The sequence below is a fragment of the Lynx rufus genome, unplaced genomic scaffold (assembly GCF_022079265.1).
Source record: "Lynx rufus isolate CCGP_SWC_20201006 ecotype Redwood Valley unplaced genomic scaffold, mLynRuf1.p SCAF_6, whole genome shotgun sequence".
NCBI lineage: Eukaryota > Metazoa > Chordata > Mammalia > Carnivora > Felidae > Lynx > Lynx rufus.
The window spans coordinates 101,605,963-101,619,743 of NW_025814878.1; the positions used below are offsets into that span (position 1 = coordinate 101,605,963).

The following is a 13,781-nucleotide window of genomic DNA, read 5'->3' on the forward strand; positions in this document are numbered from 1 at the left end:
CAAGACTTTATACAATGACTGAGAACTTAATGCTAAATTTGTAAGTTCGTGAGAAAGGGATCTGCTCATCAGAGAATCAAGGTCCCCTGGAGATTAGAGGTTCTTCAACAAATGTCATTTTCCCATGCAAGTCTGGTCTTGAGTAGACGTGAAATGGAGTCACCACTAAGGGAAGCCAGAAGGAACAAATGTTTACAAATATTGCTTAGAATATTCAGGTCATGGGTGCCTGGAATTCCGACCATTAATTACATATTTGAATTAAGGCAGTGCCTCTCAACCTTGACTGCACACTGGAATCACCGGGGACAGTTAAAAAACTGCCAATGTCTAAATCCCAGCCCAAGAGGTTCCTACATTTGAGCAGGAGTGAGACTGGACATTGGTATTTTCCAAGATCCCCAGGTGATTCTAATATGCCAAAGTTGAGAATCCCTTGGATTAGGCATTATGTTCCTGAAGATTCCTAGTAACTTGATTATCTCTTATCTAGATGAGCACACATTAAGCTCTCATTTTTCCATGCTTTAGATTTTACAAACATCAGAGAGAAGATGTCTGTGGACTGGAGATGGTGATGAGGCATAGAGGAAATAAATTTTGTTAGGAAAAGCAAGTGCAGATTAAAGTCAGATTTGTGTTGAAAGCACAAAGAGGGGTTTTGAAAAGTCAGGTGCAAAATAAAAAAGTGGGTAACTACGAAAAGGTCATTGAAAGCAAAGAAAAAAATGAATTCAAACATCAATATTCTACCTAGGCCTGACCCTATTTCGACTATCTTTTCTCCTCCTTTTCAAACAGTCCCTTTTATTTCCATGTTCCTAATGCAGGAGAGAACATCATGTGCCAAGATCCCATAATAGGTGTTGGGGAGCCTGGGAAAGTCATCCAGAAACTGTGCCAGTTCTCAAGTGTTCCCAGCAGCCCTGGAAGTCCCACTGGTGGGATCATAACGTACAAATGTGTAGGCTCCCAGTGGAAGGTGAAGAAGAATGACTGCATCTCTGCCCCAATAAATAGTCTTCTCCAGCTGGCCAAGGTGATCCTTAAATATTTGACTCCAAGCTCTTGTTGGGGAGATATTTCTAGCTTATCTTATTTCTCAGCAAATGGGCCTTGGGCTGGTTTGTGTTGCTCCCAAAGCGACTTTTACTTGTTTATTTCCAAAGAAGATGCAAACCTAGAAATGCTTTACATTTTTCTTACATACAAATATGGAGACAACAAAATATGCATTCTGCCCTAGGACCAACTGTATACCTTTTTACCTTGACTTCTCAGTGCTTTGTTTCTATTACCTCTGAGATGCAGGTAGAATTATCTTCTCTTACCGATCCCCTTTGAATAATCTTGATATCAAGCAAGTAGCTCTAATCTTTTCAGAAAAAGGAGAAACTTAAAAAATAAGGTTCATTGGTGCAAAAAATATATATACTTGGGCTTTATGCTTTTACAGGTCTGAGATTTCCTCAATCTTAGAGGTAACCCTATAGTAATGGGAGATGTAACTAGCCTGCCTCTCTTACCTAGAAGAGAGGTTACTGCCATATGGTAGGGAAAAATTTCTTTTCATCAAAATAAATGTGACCTCATACTGAAGTTGCTTAGAGTAGAGACTCGTAAAATGCAAATCCTAATGAATTACAATAAGTCAACATTGATGAGGCAACTAGTAGAGTTATACTTAGTGGTTATAATTAATGATATCATTAACCAAGTGGTTCTAAATGCTCTCACCATTGGAAGAAGAATTAAGGAAAAGGGGTAATATTGATTTGTGTCTCCTCTGATCACCTTCTGTCTCTTTTCTTGTCTGACACTAAATTCACTAAAATACCTACTAGGCGCAAAGCATTATTGTAGGTGCTATCAGGGTAAAGAGACCAAATCAGAACTTGGTCTCTGATTTTCTAGAGAACATAATCCAGTTGAGTAGTTATATACACACTAATTTTGCTTAGGATAATTGGGAAAGGTCTGCTTGAAAAACTTGGCATCCGATTTGGGCCTTGATGAAGGATACATCAGTGATATAAATTTTCCTAATCAAGAAAGATAGAAATATTATCCCTGTTGGGCCCTGGTCCCAATTCTAGATACCTAGATACATTTTCAATGGAAAAGGGGGATGTTGGTCTATCATGCTTTATTTGATTTATCCATTCAATATATATTTATGGAATACCTACTATGCGCCAACCTATATGGCTTATGCTCTGTGAGGCATTATAGGATATCAGAAGGAATATAACACATTTCATAATATTAAGGAGCTCATAATTTAATTGGAGAGATATTGAAATTAAAACACAAGATGACATTGTCACAAACAGAAATGTCACAAATGTAAAGTAAGTAAAATAACAAACACTTATGCATTCAGAGGAAGAAACTCCCTTACGTTGGAATACTCATCAAAGTTCTTTATGGAGGAGGTAGAATTTGAAATCTTTAATTATAAGTAGTTTAATTAATTGTGTCATTATAATATAGGTAATTAGCTAATTAGAAAACAGAAGTGTGATCATTATAGATAGGGTGACCATATAATTTATCATCCAAACCAGGATGCATTTTGAAAACAAAAGAGGGCACTAGTAATCATTACACCAGGACAGCAGATATAAAACAGAACTGTCCCAGGAAAATTGGGATGGACAGTCACCCCTCCAATGGCCAGCAAGGTAAACGATGAGAAAAAGCAGAGTGGCAACGTGGCTTCCATACAGACCACCAAGTGACGATTTACTCAATTTTAATCTAGTTGTCTAGCAATCACATCTACTCTCCTTTTTTAAAAAAAAAACTAGTCATCAGGTTAACATTTGTTTTACTGTTCCCTTTCTATGTGTGAGGACTTACGTGATATTCTAGTCTGAATGGCACACAGATTAAATTAAGAGGTAAGTAAATTACCTTATAGGATGTACTTCTAGGAATGGAGAAAAGGAAACCACGGATGTAAGAGATTTTCATCACGGATGATAGATCAGCAGGATTTGATGACCAGACCAACCGGCAAGTTTTCCCTTTGTCTGTGTTGGCTTTTGTTTTACTAGGCTTTGATCAAGAGCCCCTATCAGGATGCGAAACTCCCGACGTACCTAAAGGATCTTTCTGTTAGCACAGGCAAGGTGAAACACGAAGTCAGCTCATTTCCTGGGAGCCTGGGAGCCATCATTAACATCCTTGATTTGCTCTCAACGGTTCCAACCCACGTGAATTCAGAAATGATGACGGTGAGTTTGTCTGGGGCCTTACAGGAGCTTTGGGTCTCATCTTTTCACCCCCTGGGACGTGTAGTCAAGAAACATAACTACCCCTCCCCCACTGCAGCCCCTTCTTTGTCTTCTCCGGAGAAATACACTGGATATTAGGGTCAGGTAGCATGCTCTGCCAGCCGTGGCTGTTAGGGTCACAGGGAGTGTTTCTAGTATTCATTTGGGGCACTTAAGAAGATTTCTTTAGTGAATCCCCATCTTAGTTTCTTCATGAAAATAGAATGAATCCGTATCTGCTTCCTAAGAAAACCAGTCATTAAAGGTTTTCAGACTATGTACAAAGTGGGCGTCTCAACGGTCTAGCACTGAACATGAACTTTGAAGCAGTCAAGGTTCCGAGAGGAAAGAAAATTCACCCAGGATTCAAGTGAAGAGTTCAAATGAAGAGGCTTTAATGAAAAAAAATACTTAAAGAGGTAAAACCGGGGATACAAAAAGAATGGAAGACAGTACCACCCTGAGGACTAAAGAGGAAAGGAGGGGAAAGAGCGTAGCTACAGCAGAGGGACAACTAAGCCTTAGAGGAGGGATCGCGAGCGGTAGCAACAGAACCAGCACCACAGATGCGTTGAGGACAGCATGTGTGTAGGGGCGAGGGCGTGGCTGCGGTGGGTAGTGGGAAAATACATTTCCGCCTCTTTCTTCTCCCACCATCCCATCTCCTGCCAGTGCTCCGTGATGTGCAACCCAGCCGGAGGCATCTGGAAAGCAGCTTGGGTAACAAGGGTCCAAGGAGGTTATGTGGACCTCCTGGGGCTACAAGGAGCCCCAGGAGTTGCCAAAAACTGGGTGGCTCACCATGAACAGGAACTTATTCTCTCACAGATCTCAAAGCTAGCAGTCCGAAATCAAGTTGTCTGCCAGACCACGTTCTTTCTGAAGTCTCCAGTGGGGAGTCTTTCCCTGCCTCCTCCAGCTCCGAGTAGTTCCAGCATTCTTTGGCTTGCAGCTGCCTCATTACACCCTCCGAGTTTGTCTTCACATGGCCTTCTCCTCTTCCCCATTTGTCTTCTCCTCTTCTGTCTCTCAAAAGGATCCTTGACATTGGAGTTAGGGCCCACCTAGCTACTCTGGGATGATTTCCTCTCAAGATCCTTAATTACATCTGCAAAGACCCTTCCCCCAAAGAAAGTCACATTCACAGGGTCTGGGTATTGGGACAGATTATTCGGGGGGCCACCATTCGACGAACTACAAGGCTCATAGTTTCAGATTGAACGGAACGAGGCAAAGAAGGGCAAAGAAATTATATTGAGAGAAAGCACAAATGGAAAATGGCAAGCCCGAGTTCATGGGAGAGAAAATCAAAATGTTCAGGAAAAAAAAAAAAAAAAGAATGATGCCTTTGCCAACAATTTGGTGCTCAGCATTGGAGAGGGTTTTTTGAAACTACTTTGCCCTTGCCGGTAAACTATCACCCTTTACAGGCTTGGGATTTAAAGGAAAATAAAACCACTAATAAATCTCTCCCAGCCTGCTAAATTGGTCTCAGTGGGTGTGTGTTGGGGGTGACTCTTGGTAAAAATTTAACAAAGTCTCATAGCCTTGGGGACACATCCTCTGCTAACTCCCTGCCGTAAGAAGGTGGGACACAGGTCCCTACAGCCTGCGAGGCCTCATTTTTCTCTTCTCTTTTCCTCTTACCTGTACCCATGCAACCAGTTTCCAGGGAGATGTTCTTTTTCCTCCCTTTTATGATTGAAAGAATTTGATTGGTCTGACCCCATGCCATGTCAATTACAGCACGTTCTGTCTACGGTTAACACCATTCTCAGCAAGCCCGTCTTGAGTACATGGAAGGTGGTACAACAGCAACAGACCAACCAGAGCTCACAGCTACTGGATTCAGTGGAAAGATTTTCCCGAGCATTACGGCCGGAAGATAGCACTGTTCTGTCCATCAACCAAACTAATGTGCAGATGAGGAGCATGGTGATAAAACCTGGCCATCCAAAAGCCTACAAACAGAGCTTTGTTTTCTCAGACTCAGACCTGTGGGGTAATGTGGCCATTGAAAACTGCCAGCTGGGAAACCTGCAGCGAGATTCATCTATTGTCACTGTGGCTTTTCCAACTCTCAAAACCATCCTCGCCCAAGATGTTCCAGGAAAGAATTTTGCCAACAGCTTAGTGATGACAACCACCGTCAGCCACAATATAACCTTGCCATTCAGTATCTCAATGACTTTTAAGAACATCAACCCTTCAGGTGCGGTACCGCGATGTGTCTTCTGGAATTTCGACCTCGCCAACCACACAGGGGGGTGGGACAGCAGTGGGTGTTACGTGAACAAAGTCGATGAGGACAGCGTCTCCTGCATCTGTGACCACCTAACGTCGTTCTCCATCCTCATGTCCCCTGACTCTCCGTACCCTGGTTCTCTCCTGGAAATACTACTGGACATCATTTCCTACATTGGGTTGTGCTTTTCCATCTTGAGCTTGGCAGCCTGTCTAGTCGTGGAAGCCGTGGTTTGGAAATCAGTGACCAAGAACCGGACTTCCTATATGCGCCACATCTGCATAGTGAACATCGCCGCCTCCCTTCTGGTGGCTGACAGCTGGTTCATTGTAGCCGCTGCCATTCATAACCATTATCACCCACTCAACAAGACAGCCTGTGTGGCCGCCACCTTCTTTATCCATTTCTTCTACCTCAGTGTCTTTTTCTGGATGCTGACTCTGGGCCTCATGCTCTTTTACCGCCTGGTTTTCATCCTGCATGATGCAAGCAAGTCCATTCAGAAGACTATTGCCTTTTCTCTTGGCTATGGCTGCCCTCTGGTCATCTCGGTCATCACAGTGGGGGCCACCCAGCCCCAAGAAGTCTACATGAGGAAGAATGCCTGCTGGCTCAACTGGGAGGATACCAAGGCCCTGCTGGCCTTCGTCATCCCAGCACTGATCATCGTGGTGGTGAACATGACCATCATGATTGTGGTCATCTCCAAGATCCTGAGACCTTCCATCGGGGACAAGCCAAGCAAGCAGGAGAAGAGTAGTCTGTTTCAGATCAACAAGAGCATTGGGGTCCTCACGCCGCTCTTGGGTCTCACCTGGGGATTTGGTCTTGCCACTGTGTTCCAAGGAAGCAATGCTGTGTTCCATATCATATTCACTCTCCTCAATGCCTTTCAGGTAAGTTCCACTCTACAGGGCTCTCAGGAAGTATCTGTACTGGTGGGACAAATTAATGATAGCAACACAAACAAGGGTAGGAATGGGGAAGGATTTTAGTTCAGAGCCCTAAAGAGAAGTAATTACAAGCACTCGGTGATATAGAATGGACACATTCCTCAGCTCCCATGGAACCTCATACCTCTTATCACTGGTATTATAACTTAGTTGCATGCATGACTCTCTTTGAAAAGCCCTGATAATACACGTAAGAGGAAAGTCCCTTCCCTACACAGGATTTTGCTATTTATCCAACATTATCAGGATGCCACCTAATTGAAAATCAGGATGTCTCCTAATTGAAAATACCACTATAAAACCAAGTAATCTCTCCAGTTAAATTTCTACAAGCATTAAATGAACTCTATCTTTGTGGGGTCAGGGATAACATCTATCTCACTTATCGCTGTATCCCTAGTAGTACCTAAAAAAGAACTTGACCCAGAGTAGGTGCTCGATAACCATCAGCTAAATAAAATGAGTGCTATGTACCACATAGTAAGTTCCCTAGAAACATTTGCTGAAGAAGGAAGAATGAATGTCCTATGTAAGGTAGACATTCTGCTGTATTATACTAAAATGAAAAAGACACACTCTTGGGGTGCCTGGGTGGCTCAGTCGGTTAGATGTCCAACTCTTGGTTTCAGCTCAGGTCACGATCTCACAGTGTCGTAAGTTTGAGCCCCACATTGAGAGCAGAGCCTGCTTGGGATTCTCTGTCTCCCTCTCTCTCTGCCCCTCCCCCCACTCGTGCTGTCTCTGTCTCTCCCAAAATAAATAAATAAACTTTAAAAAAAAAAAAGACACACTCTTTGCTCTCCCATAGCACATAGCACATAGCACATAAATAACTATAGAATAAGTCCAATTGTTAGAAGAACTTTAGCAGAGGTACAGACAACAAGCGTTTGGAGCACAGGGAAGGGAATGCTTAATTCTGATTCAACCAGTAGGTGGGTGGTAAGCATAGGTCCTCACGAGCTGGTGAGGGGGCAGTGGGTCTGGAGGTGAAGTTGAGACATTGCCCCGATGCTCATGCCAGATCCTAACTTCTGCTAGGCCCGTGGCCTCAAACTATATGGCTCATATCTAATGAAGTTTACAGTATGGCTTGACTACAAGGGACTGGTAATGTCACCCCATGCCCCAGGTCCTCATCACAATTATGTGAACCCTACGGAGACGTAAGAGATGTACTTAACAGCATAGCCAATAGGACCTCCAGTTCACAAAGGGGCGGGGATAAGGAAATAGAATGATATCCTTATAACATTATAACATTTAAGGTCTCTTGGTGTGGACCTACTGAATCCCTTTGAACATTATTATCTACCAGACCCATTCCATAAACACAGAAGTGGGAAGACGTAGTACGAATTCATTGCCGGGGTAACAATACTTCCTATGTTGCCGGACAATAGAACATGATTAAAATCGTATTGAATTATAATCATAATCTTAAACCATAAAATCATAAGATTAAAATGTACTTCCTGCCAATTCTTTTTTCAGGGGCTATTCATTTTACTCTTTGGGTGCCTCTGGGATCAGAAGGTAAGAACAATCACAGTTTCGTGCTCCCAGAAAAGTCCAGTGTTTGTGGCATGTTGAACTTACGAGGGCTTCCTTTAAACAACTGCAGGTGCAGGAAGCCTTGCTGAAGAAGTTTTCACTGTCAAGATGGTCTTCACAGCACTCAAAGGCAAGTCCTTCCTTTGCAGGGACTTTGGCAAACCCTTCCCTCTCCACAGCCTGATTCACCATAGATTATTCCACTGCTTGTGCGTCTCACCTGATTCTGCCTATTAAAGTCAGCCACGGAGCTTTCACTAAGACGCTGTCCCACATCTTTAAGTAGGGATCAGGTAGCACAGACAATACCAGCTGGAGGTCAAAAATCCAAGTTCAGTGAGAAACAAGAAGTTTTCTGGGGACATGGAAGACAATAGAGAACAGAATGTGAGGAATAACGCAGAGATTGTTGGTAGTTCTTTTTGGAAAATAACGATTGCGCTCAGAGTTGACTGTTTTCACACATCAGAAAACACTAAACCCTATAGAACAGTAAGACACATATTTGAAAGTTATTTTCCTAATTCTGGTGAGAGTCCGATGTTTCAAGGTGGCCCTCCTACTTGATTTGTTTGAACTTGAAATTCATGCTCTTTCAGGCTCACTTTCAAGCGGAATGAGAGATGCAGGCAGTGACCACTAGAGGGCAGCAAACAAACCATCTGAGAGATCAAAAGAGGGCTTTGGTGGAGCACCTGGGTGGTCCAGTCAGTTGAGCGTCAGGCTTTGGCTCAGGTCGTGGTCTCACAGTTTGTGAGTTCGAGCCCCGTGTCCGGCTCCGTGCTGACAGCGCGGAGCCTGGAGCCTGCTTCGGAGTCTGTGCCTCCCTCACTCTCCCCAACTCATGCTCCGCCTCTTTCTCTCTCAGGAATAAATAAACGTTAAAAAAAAAATTTAAAAAAAGAGGAATCAAAACAGGGCTTTGGTTTAACATTTGCTTGCTAATTGTCTTTTTTTCTTTTTTAGTCAACATCCCTCGGTTCATCTACACCAGTATTTTCTATGAGTTCTCCGATATCAAGAAGATTTAACAATTTGTTTGGTAAAACAGGTACGTAGTGACCTCTAGCTCACTCCCTGGGGTACTTAGTTTGGGTTGACTTGAGCAAATTTGCCCTAATGCGGACTCTCACACCCCTACTTTCCCACTTCGTGGCGTTTACCATGAACAGCCTCATTTGGGCCAGAGGTTAAATACAGGAACTCGCTTCTATTTCCCAAGCCACCAGCAGGTTGTAGAGAGAGCAACTGCCTTCAGCGGGCAACTGATAATAACTTAAAAAGGATAAGATTTGGAGAATCTAGACAAGCCTGTGGAGAGCTGTCAAAACCGTATCCACCACAAAAGTGGGAACTGTAAATTGCTAGCCTTGTCAAATGCGGAGTTCATTGCTATTCGTGTTAAATAAGAATAGGCAGGTCATGTTTATGGGTTAAGGTACGGCAAAAAAATATATTTACAAAACTACTACAGGATCACATGCTGTGGATTTCTTTTCCCTGTTTTTTTCTTTTTTTTGGGTGGAGGGGAGTGTGCTTGTTTTATATATGGGCATGTATAAAACCGTGCATGCATAGAGGAGGAATCACCCAAGTTAGCTATTCTGCTGGGAACATGCACAGTTAAATTGCTACCTTGGAGGTATAAAGTCAATAATGTGAATGACTTTAAGCAATGGGTCTCAGCTAGTCGGGCAAGTTGAAACCTCTGCCCGCTATGCCCCTACCCCCAGGAAAATAAGCACCAAAACTCCCTCCAGCTTCTTGAAACTGAACAGATCTCACAAATGCCGAATCTAGAAAAGCGTCATTATTCCAGACTAAGGCTCTTCCTATAAAATCAATTGAGAATGCCTACCATTTGTTAAAACTCCGGAGGACTTGGTGTTTTTTTGCTTCGACCTGATGCGTTACTCATGAAACCGGAGGACCTTCACTTGCGATTTGGCAAGTCACCGATGGCAGCTGGTGTGAAATTATCAAATCTTCAGGGTGTAGTACAACCACGGCACTTGGCCGGCACTGTCGCTGGAACGTGTTGACCATTCGCGCTCGGGTTAAAACTCTGCGAAATGATTCTACCGAATCAGAATGACACAATATGCAAGGCCGATAAAATGTGCTCTTTGATTTTGAACCAGTCTGGTCCAAGGTGGAGTTGGGGCTCTGCTCCTGAGGTCCCAGGGCCTGAGATTTCCAGTCACTGCCATTCAATGACCCCTCGAAGGTCATTAACGGCAGCGCCCTACTGGCCTACCTGAGGGTCCCGTAATCACTGTAACTTTGGTTTATGTTGTCGGCAGCCCCGCAGGGCCCCCCAGGCAGTGATGGAAACCTTGTTAGCAGTGGCAGCTCACCAGTCTGATGGTAGGGTGGGCACCGTGTCCCCTCCTTGCCCAACACCACCCTCACTCGCCCTGTGCTCAGTCCCTTCATTAGCATCCCCTGACTTCTGCTTCTTTCCCAGTCCTGTCTTTCCTTCCCTTGTAATTTTCTCCTTTCGTTTCTTGTTCCCCTTCCCCCCTCCCCCAACCGCCGCCCTCACCTTTCAGCTCAGCCTCTGGCTCCCCCCCCCTCCAAGACCTTCCCAAGTCACTCCAACCCCAGGGGGCCAGGGAGGTTCCCTCACACAGATGTCCCCAGGCCCGTGCATGTGGTGGCATGTGGAGGGCTGCCCAGAGTTCGTATGTCCCTGGCCTGTGTAGAAATCTGGCTGCTGGTTTGATGTGAAGCAGTTAGCGCTTGTCTCCTGGGCTGCCGCGCATGCTTGAGAACAACAGCTTTGTTCTCTGCCACTTCTGGGTCCTGGGAGGAGGGCAGGCATGGGTGTGTTTCCAGGCATGGCCGAGCTTCCCTGGCTCTCGGGCTAGAGCTCCCCTTGGGCCATTAGGAGAGGCTCACACCGCAGTGATCAGGAAGTCTTGTCCTTAAGGCCGAGCTGCTGCTCTGTTTTTCAGGCACGTACAATGTCTCCACCCCAGAAACAACCAGCTCATCCCTGGAAAACACATCCAGTGCTTACTCGTTGCTCAACTAACAACAGGAAAATCCACCCATACGACTTCTTAAAGGACAGTGGATGCGCTCTGAAAAAAGTCCTTCCAAAGCCACGGGTGAACTGTTTTCTCCACAGGCTTCCTGGAGCGGATGCTGAAGAGACTGTTTCATTAGGGGAAGAAGCTTTCTTTCATAAGGACGGACTCAAAGTCATTGTTAAGTTTATTTGCTGCCCCACCCCCACCTCTTGTGTGATACTAAATGTGTATAGTATTTAAGTGAAACTCAAGTCCCCCGAGGCCCAATTTCCCTGTCTGTATTGTAAAATAGAATTTCAAAGAGGCATTGTTCCTTTTCACACGTTGGACACAAAAATAAGCTTTCCTAGGTACAAGGCTAATACCTAGGAACTACTTCAGTGAATTCTAAGAAGGAAGGAAGGCGGGAAGGAAGGAAGGAAGGAAGGAAGGAAGGAAGGAAGGAACGAAGGAAGGAACGAAGGAAGGAAACAGGAAAAAAGAAAAAGATAGAGAAAAACATTAAAAACTACATTACTTCCATGTGAATGTAATTATTCAGACACTGCCACATGGAGAATACAAAAATGGCTCAAAACGGAAACTGAAATAAGCCAGGGGGAAAGTCTGGTATCTTCATGATATTTTCTTAGCTACGAGAGAGGGACAGAGAGAGAGAAAAAAAAAAAAAAAAAAGGACAGTGGGAAAAGACAGGGAGGAAATTGTAACATGAAGATGCTTTCAAGTGGATAATAATATTTATAAGAAATGCGTGGAAGGAGATGTAATTCTCCTGATGCTAAACACACACACAGATGCTATTAGTTCGTGCTAAGGTTTGAGCTCAGTGGACCGAGTAGGCAGAGGAAGCGTGATTGAGGCTCTTTATTAGATCCCAGCAGACCCAACGGCTAATTGCATCTTCTAAAGTTTATCGGGAGAAGCCTTACGTGTTGGTTTATTCCACTTTTTTGAAGGCCAAAAATATATTTTTTTATATCCATCACTTGCCAAATGTGATATAATGTGATATAAGTGTGATATATTGCACTGAAAACAGATCCCACCTGTCATATACTGTATTTAACAGCTTTAACCAGGTACTTCTCTGGGCACAATAGAGTAGATTTTAATAATCGTATGGCACGGTTTATTGTTCCTGTTGTTGCTACCGTGGATTTCGTGGCCCTTGGTGTGTTGTGTAGCTCCCTATGCATTAGCTCTCTAAGTGCTTGAGTTCCGAGACCAATATACGTTAAGAGTTTTGCATTGTCTAACTTGTGTTTATTCCGACCACTTGGCAATCTTCTGGAAAGAAATTTTACAGCTGGCTCAGTCTACGCTCCTAATGACCCTTTACCTCAGTGAGCAGATGGTGGAGCTTTTCCCAAGGAGGTGACTGTTTATGAATTAGGTGCAGGTGTGTGTGTTTCTCGTGCTGTGTGCATTTCATAAAAATACAACTATTATTAAAATCGCCTCCATATTAAAGTCGGCTGTAGCCACAGCAACCATACGTTCCAAAGTGAAGTCTGATCGCAGAGAGAGAGCAAAACACGATAAAAACGTGAGGCTCCTCGGGACATGTGGGCTGCGTGGTCTTCGTAAGGGCTGAGAACCAAAACAGGCCTCGCCATCAGGAAGGTAGGAACCAAGAGGCTGTGACACAGAAACCGTTTATTTATTGAGTTCCGAAAGGAACTCAAGGGTTGCAAGGGTTTCTTTTTAATATTTTAACTCTTTGACATCCCTTCTTTTTATTTGTAGTTTAAAACTCTTACTTCTGCCTCTCTGTTCTTCATGGGGAGAAGGAAGTGGGACAGATAGAAGTCCCAATCACGTTTCAAGTAAATGAGCTCTTCATTTCTACGTGTTCCCAAATGGTGTAGACCTCTACTCCCATGCTTGCCTGGAAATGGTCACAAAGGAAATGATTCAGCTATACAGTTCTCCAGCAATGGTCACCTTTGGGCAGAGCTCAGTCCTGAGGAGACAGAGCCGGAGGCTAGGCTCCAGGATGGATGGAAGGAGAATTAGAGATCGTAATGGCTTTGCCGGGGCTGGTTCCTGTAGTAATGGCAGGGATGACGGAGGCTTGGTTATATAGTACAACATGTGAGCATGGCCATCGTGACATGATCAGCCAAGGAAAGCGTAGCACTCAGGGGCGTTCAAAAACACAACGGGACAAGAAACATAGAACTTCCCCCCACGTCAGCAGGGATAACCTTGGGAATCATTGTGTTCATGGGGGGGGATCCTCCATAATGGCAGGAACCTTTGCAGAGTTCCATAGGATGTGGCTTTGGCCCTTTGCCCACGTGCATCCACTGGAGCACGTTCCCTTACCCCCAACACACACACGTGTGTGCGCGTGCACTTTCCACCTTTCAAGCCACAATACCAGATCCAAATTCCAGAAAGCCTAGGAAAAATAAAAAAAAAATTAGAGCGATACTTGCTGGTTTTCTGCCCAACTGCAAGATACATAGTTCAACCGCTGCAGTTTGCCAAGATTATCCTAAAATAAACAATAGAATTCAAAATTGTGAGAGAGAGCAGCCCATGAATCTGGAAGGCCTATGGAAGCGGGAGCCCCGCCAGGCCCTGCGTTCACTAGTTTTCAGTTAGCAAGGATTGCAAGGGTTTGGCAGCAGATTTCTGAGGACGAGGGAGAAGGAATGTTGGCTCTGATGGGGCAAAGTGGGATGTGTGTGTGTTCCTGACCTCCCTCAG

General features: G+C 44.3%; 1 protein-coding gene across 1 annotated transcript in view; it reads left to right on the top strand.

The window, feature by feature from the left end:
• ADGRF5 (adhesion G protein-coupled receptor F5) overlaps positions 1–12,456 on the top strand; it is a 53,721-nt gene extending 41,265 nt beyond the window's left edge. Inside the window, exons 14-20 of the mRNA XM_047103176.1 lie at positions 831–1,039; positions 3,060–3,239; positions 5,025–6,419; positions 7,971–8,012; positions 8,101–8,160; positions 8,997–9,081; positions 10,988–12,456. Of these exons, the coding sequence (XP_046959132.1) occupies positions 831–1,039; positions 3,060–3,239; positions 5,025–6,419; positions 7,971–8,012; positions 8,101–8,160; positions 8,997–9,081; positions 10,988–11,067 (2,051 nt within the window). The 3' untranslated portion in view covers positions 11,068–12,456. The remainder of the gene's footprint in view (positions 1–830; positions 1,040–3,059; positions 3,240–5,024; positions 6,420–7,970; positions 8,013–8,100; positions 8,161–8,996; positions 9,082–10,987) is intronic.
• Positions 12,457–13,781: the final 1,325 nt, after the last annotated feature.